The sequence below is a fragment of the Aplysia californica genome, unplaced genomic scaffold, assembly GCF_000002075.1.
Source record: "Aplysia californica isolate F4 #8 unplaced genomic scaffold, AplCal3.0 scaffold00697, whole genome shotgun sequence".
NCBI lineage: Eukaryota > Metazoa > Mollusca > Gastropoda > Aplysiida > Aplysiidae > Aplysia > Aplysia californica.
The window spans coordinates 102,834-109,450 of NW_004797967.1; the positions used below are offsets into that span (position 1 = coordinate 102,834).

Consider the following 6,617-nt stretch of genomic DNA (forward strand, 5'->3'; position numbering starts at 1 on the left):
CACACATACACACACACACACACACACACACACACACTTTCAGACTGAAATAATATAGAAAAGAAAACAGAATGTGTTGTGCGCACTTGAGGAACACACCCACAGATAAAACACTGTCAGACAAAGGACAAATTAATGTTTCTACCCTTTGATCTTTCCGAATTGTGCCCCAGCTACAACACTCTCTAGTACAGTGTGTCACAGTTAAAGGGCGAGGGAAAGAATGAAAGTCTCAGGAATTAGGTCAAGACTTAAGATAAAAGCAGAGATAACCTCAACAGCCAGACAACTGATCTCAATGGTTTTCCTGCGTAGTTGACAAAATGCTCGAAAGTTTTTTAAAGGACAGTACGGACAAGGGAGATATTAGCAGAAAGCATAATATTGCATCGTTTATTCGAACCAATAGATTCTTCATAACGACTTTAAGAGTAGGCTAGTAGGGCGTTCTTCCAAACTTATACACAAGGATTTTTTAAAATAATGTATGATGTCTTACGCCCCCGTTGACACAATTTAGTTCATTAAGGGGGTGGACCTCGACCCTGCCTAATTTTACTGCCTGTCATGGCTAACCCAGGCTTAGAGGGATGCAGCACCCTAGCAGAAAGACGGAGGTACTCTAAAAAATGTCCCTCCTTGGGAATCGAATTCGCACACAGTGAAGCGCCTAACCTCTACACCACAGACGTCAGTCACAAGTTACAAAAAAGAAACAACAACCCACATCAACCCAGGTAAGGCCCTTTTAGAATAGTGTAAAAGATTGACGAGAGATTAGTCTTGGAAGTTAGAAAAAAGGAAAAGCCAGTCCGTGGTGCTCTTGATCTATTATTTTTGAAAGGTCAGTCTGTAGAATGCAGCTCAGAAAACGTGTTAGCGTGTTTAGAAAATATAATTTATTGAGAGGTAAACCCCTATGTTCTTGATTTTCTTGTAAAGCTAAAAAAAATATATATGGGCATAATAAATTGGCAGGTCAGGCATAAAAGATAAATCTGTTCACAGTGCAGTGTTCAAAGACTCTATGATAACATTTTATAAAACACATTTTGGAATGTTATATTACACGCTAAAATGTATTTCTTTTATGTGCAAATATGAGAACAAAAAAGAGTAGAGAAAAAGTCTACTTAGAGTCCGTTCAGTAGGGTGTTCCAAACTTATACAAGGGTTTTTTAAATATTTATAATGCATTTTTTTACGCAACCATACACCCAAAGTCATATCTTTTCATTTCATCATACTCTGTATCTGGTCATACCCTGCCAACACTGGGTGATCTTTGGGTGGGTAATCGAGCGTGGGGTGTCAATAAAACCAACATTTATCGCGACTTGCCCTGATTAAAGGAAAGTACAATCTCGGGCCACGGTACATTAAATGAGGCATCATGGTGAAATCAGGCGCTCGTAAAAATAATGAAATCGAAGATGAAATCGAAGATGAAATCGAAGAAGCTGGACGTTTCCCCCCAGTTTTAGCAATTTTCATCGAATTATATTTTGTTGTCGTTTATGTCCATATAAAAACAGATTACACGTGAATTTTTCTTTTAAAAAACAACAGTTGATTTAAGTTGCAATTTTTCAGTTTTCAAGGACTTTCAAGATATTAAAGTTACCAAACTTTGGCGGTTATTTTCATGCTAAATTTACCACTGAAGCCAGGCGACCCCATCTCCTTCAATAACAAACATCTCGACTGCTATTCAAAATAGATGGGTATTTTTTTTCATAGAAAGCAAGGCAAATTAATATGCTTTCAAAAATTATCAGTAACTCAACATGCCCAAACAAAATGACCAGCGCCTGATCTCACGTTGTCGGGACACCACTAATCAAGTAAACATCGTGGCCAGTGGTACAAAGACACTGTCAAAACAAAACTCTCTCATAATAGAATGTTCATTCACATTTATTGCACTGACTACGGTATTGTTGTTCTATTGGTGACAATCAGGACTATTCAACATTAATGTCTATTTTTTTTTCAGTAAAGAAAAGAATTTCTGTTGTGCTAACGACACTGTTATGAAGTAACATGGACCCATCTAGTAAGCCGCAAACTTGATACATGTAATATTATGTTTTCTATTTTCAAGGAAAAACATGGGCATTAGATAGTTTAATCATGGAGAAGTTTGTGATTCTCACTGACTTTAAAGTAGTTTGTAGTAGTCGGTTTCGGGTGGGGGGAGGGGAGGTTGCTTTCTGAATGAACTCTTGCCATGTGAGATAGACCTACTTTCCCCATCTTAGCTAGATCTAGTGTGTTCAAGAATAGAAAAACATCTTCTCGCCATACATATTGCCCACTGCCTCCCCCCTCCCCCCCCCCTCATCCATCCCTATCCATTTACTCCTCCTCACCACCAGCCAACCCCCCCCCCAATTCCCATCCCCACTCCTCCACTCCATTGTTACCTTCCACTGCCTGCGCGTTTCGCTCAGGTCCGTTTTTCCCCACCAAGTCAATGAGAGAGATTTGCCTACTGTTCCGGTCACAGCTCTGTCCAAAAGAAGTCTGAATTCCTAGAAAATCTAAAGTTTAAAAAAATCCCGTGTCCCTATTTAGTGCCTGGTGTTCGTAGGTTACATAGAAAGGGTGTCAACAGGCTAGTCAATTATTGTTTTCAGAGCCAAACACACACACACACACACACACACACACACACACACACACACACACACACATACACACACACACACACGTTCAAACCTATTTTAAGAAAAACAGTTGCTATCATGACTTGATGGGAATGGACTTATGTTGATCTTTACTGATGCTTTTTATTATCAACACTAATCTTTCTTTTTGGCTGGTTTCGAGTTTAACATGTTAAATTTCTTAGAATGCAATGTACAGGTTGATTCAAATGCCGAAAGTCAAATATAATACCCCAGTCTCATTGTCATAACAATACTATACGCCAAAAGCCCCTATAAAGTACGTTTTACTATGGGTACTTGTATTACATTTATGCCTGTCAGATAGACTGGACACACTTTGTCAAAGCCGTAAAGAAACTTGAGAAGTTAATGTTGAAAGATGTGTTTTGGAAACTCTTTTTCAACTGTCCTCAGTTTTGAGGTCATCGTTACATAATATAGCTTTCTAATGTCGAAGAATGATGATTCATCACATTCAAATATCGAACCATTTCCCATGAATAAACACAGTGACAATACAAGACATTGTGTTATAGTATAATGGAAAATCTGAAAAGATGGACATTTCAGTTGCACGTTTCCTTAATGAATCTAAAACAATGACAGTGCTAAATAAAGAAAACAGGCATCCAAAATATAGTACAATTCTGTCTGTGTGTGTTATGGGCAACGTTGAAAAAGATGTGTTTGAGAAAAAAAAAGAAAGAAAATTGGAGACATTCAGAAAAAAAACTACAAGGAAAGGGAGAGTTAGAAAGAAAATGAGAGAACATGTGTTCATGGCTGTGCGCGTTAGAGAGAGAAAGGGAGAGAGAGAGAGAGAGAAACAGAGAGGTACACAGAGAGAGAGAGGCAGAGAGAAACAGAGAATGAGAGAGAAAAAAAGACAGACAGACAAACAGACATACAGACAGACAGAGACAGCGATAAAGAACAGAGACAGAGGGAGGGGGCGAGAGGATGTTGGAGAGAATGGGCAAGAATCAGAGAGAGAAGGAATGTTGAAACAAAAAGGGCGATTTACTAGAAATAGCAACAATAACAAGATACGTTTTTACATATAAAACGAAATAACGATGGGGTCATAATCTCAAACTTAAGGTGTCACAAAGATGATATAACACATATTACAAATCAGTCCTCAGCTTGATTATCTCCAAGCTGGATAGTGCATTGCTGTGCAGAATTATAAAAATCCAAGTCCTTTCAAATCAAATGTGTTCAAAGGTCGAAAGTGTGTAATTAATACTTATCAGTTTGTTACACAACAAAAGTACAGAATCATGATTTCAAGCACCCATCTTTTTTCAGAATGTCTTTTAGGTTATTGAAGAATCCCATCATTGAAGTAGGAATCGCGGAATCCACAAGTGACCTTGGTAGCATCCCTTTGATGTCTGGCTGCACGAAGGTGACCACACGGGAGTGGTCGGGATTTCCAGGTACGGTCAAGCACACATTTCCACTCGGGTAGTTCCATCCACGGACGTACTTGGCCTGATGAGGGCAGTCTGGGTACTCCACGCTGACCGCATTAGTGGACAGACAGTCATCAGTTGTCATGTGTAGAACCAGGTCTACAAAATCTCTAGGTGATATCATACCCAACGCAGCACTGTTGGTCATAGTTTGAATAATCCATAAATTTCTATCCACCTGCTTCAGAATCTTAAACTCTCGAATATCTTTGTCCCATTTCCTCCTCAGTGATCCACCGTCAGCTATGGGGTCAAGGTATTTGTAAACAACTTCTTTAGGACATTTGTATTCCATCTGGCCTCTGTACAAGTGTCCGGTGAATCCCTCGAAAGACGAATGCTTGTATTCTACCGTGATTTCCTTCGTCTTCTTAGCAACAGTCCAGCCTTCGTTGTCGTTGAGGTAGCCGTCAAGGGTCTCGGCGATATGCGCACTGAGTTCCTTTGTTTTCTCAGTATCCATGATTTTTCGTAAAATGGTCTGTTTTTGAAAGAAGACAAAAGCTTTCGAGCTTTTGGAGGGTGCCACTAAAAGATGTTTTTTCTTTGATATCACTCTGCAGCTTCTTTCAGCATGTATTACGTTTTCCTAACACAGTGTTGTAACTGTAATATGCTTCTCATGAACTCAGGCCCTAGACACACAAAAGTTTCCGAAGTGCACCCCGTTGAGGTAAATGTTCGAACTGGTGAACGTTGGCTTTATTTGACAGTTACCTCCGATCAGGTCCAATCGTGTTATCAGAGTATGGCCCAGGTTCTTTATCACACGATGATAGCGAAAATAACTGAAGGGTTTCCTAAAATTGCGATAAAGAGCTGGACAGAGAGTCCTGTACTAGGCATTCGGCGTCACCATCTCTGGGTTAACACATGCCTAACCTGTCTGACACAAACAGGCAGAAAGCCTATAAAATTTGCTACACAGACGAAGCGTCCATCTCTTCCCTTATCACACACTAACCCAGATTTACGTCACCAGTATACCGAGGCCCTTGAGTCCAAAAGGACACGGTAAAGTTTGATATGAAGTTACCTCCTTGCGAACATTTCAGCGTTGACTGTGTTGCTTACAGCTGATATGAATTAAAAACTGTCGGGCCTTGCGTGGATTATGTTTCGTCACTGGTTTTCCTACAGCCTGGTGTGCTGACAAAAACACGATAATGAATGCCCAGCTTCCAGATTAATTCTTATATCAATGTAATGTTTTAATCTTCGTAATTTCAGGGCATGCCCATGTCCACACACGCACTATTGTTCACGTCAAATTTATCCTAATTATTTTGCAGAAATCTAACACAAGCGTAAACACCTCCAGTTCACGAACTTGGAGGTCAGTGTAGCTGTGGAGTCTTCCTGGCTGGCTCTCTCATTGCTATCGATCAAACTCCTAGTTCAAAAACAAAGCACATTGAGCAGAAGGTAAAAAGTAGAATAATGTCAATAACGTCTTACAATCGATGGCAGTAATAGTCTGTTAGCTAATAAAAATCAATGGAAGGAGGCTATTCTCACTGTTTTGAAATGCAAATGCTTGCAGTTTCTTCGGGACATGAGTAGTAGTAAGAGCGTAGTGTGATAGCAAGAAGCGCCTTTTGTGTCACTTAGGTTCATGCAGTACTTATTTTGATTTAATTTATTTACACACTAAGGTCTACAGTTGTGTTAATTACGATCAGTCACTTTGCATCTCCCTCCCCTCCCTTTGTACTAAAGTTTGTATTTTCAAGCCCACTCAGTAGAATGTTAGACGGGTGTCTATCGTGTAGTAGTTAGGTGCTTTCCCGTCGCAAACAGGTGACTATAGTTCGAGTTCTATGTCGGGAGAATGTTTTACAGAGATTTTTTGGTTTGTTTGGTAGTTGTCTTTTCTTGCTGGGACAAGGAATCTCTTTCAGCCTGGGTTGACCCTGACGGCGCAGTCGAAGCTGCATCCTCAATGAATAATCTAAACTGTGCAATAGCGAGTAAAACACCTACATTAAATGTAATGATTAGGATTACAGTAAATGAGCGTCTTGTTATGACATATGGTTAAATTTTTTTTTAAAGCCAGAGGCACACAAATACAGATAGACGCACACATATGACATATGATTATTCCCACTGTCATAAATGTATTTCATATTACCATAATACACCAAGAGGAAGACAGAAACTTGCATATACACCTTTGCGGTGGTAAAGACTATCACAAACCGAAATGGCAGAAAAAGCGCAAAATAACAGAGTAAATGGAATATAGAAAGATAAGCCAACTTTCAGACTTGTCGAAGAGCGTATTGGTTCTCGTTTACAAAGAAACTTAACTTGTTATAGAAAACGGGGGGAGGGGGGGGGAGGGGAGTTAATATTTCCAGTCGTTATTAGCAGGCCATTTAGCCCATTGACTTGTTTTATCATGCTATCCAAGGCTGTGCATTCTGGCTTAATTCCCTGTCACCATGGAGCACAACATTTGGCT

General features: G+C 39.8%; 1 protein-coding gene across 1 annotated transcript; it reads right to left on the reverse strand.

The window, feature by feature from the left end:
• Positions 1–3,630: 3,630 nt before the first annotated feature.
• Positions 3,631–4,806, reverse strand: LOC101860528 (stAR-related lipid transfer protein 5). The gene has a single exon (XM_005108532.2). It carries the CDS (start codon positions 4,611–4,613, stop codon positions 3,954–3,956), a length of 660 nt encoding a protein of 219 aa, XP_005108589.1. The 5' UTR covers positions 4,614–4,806; the 3' UTR covers positions 3,631–3,953.
• Positions 4,807–6,617: the final 1,811 nt, after the last annotated feature.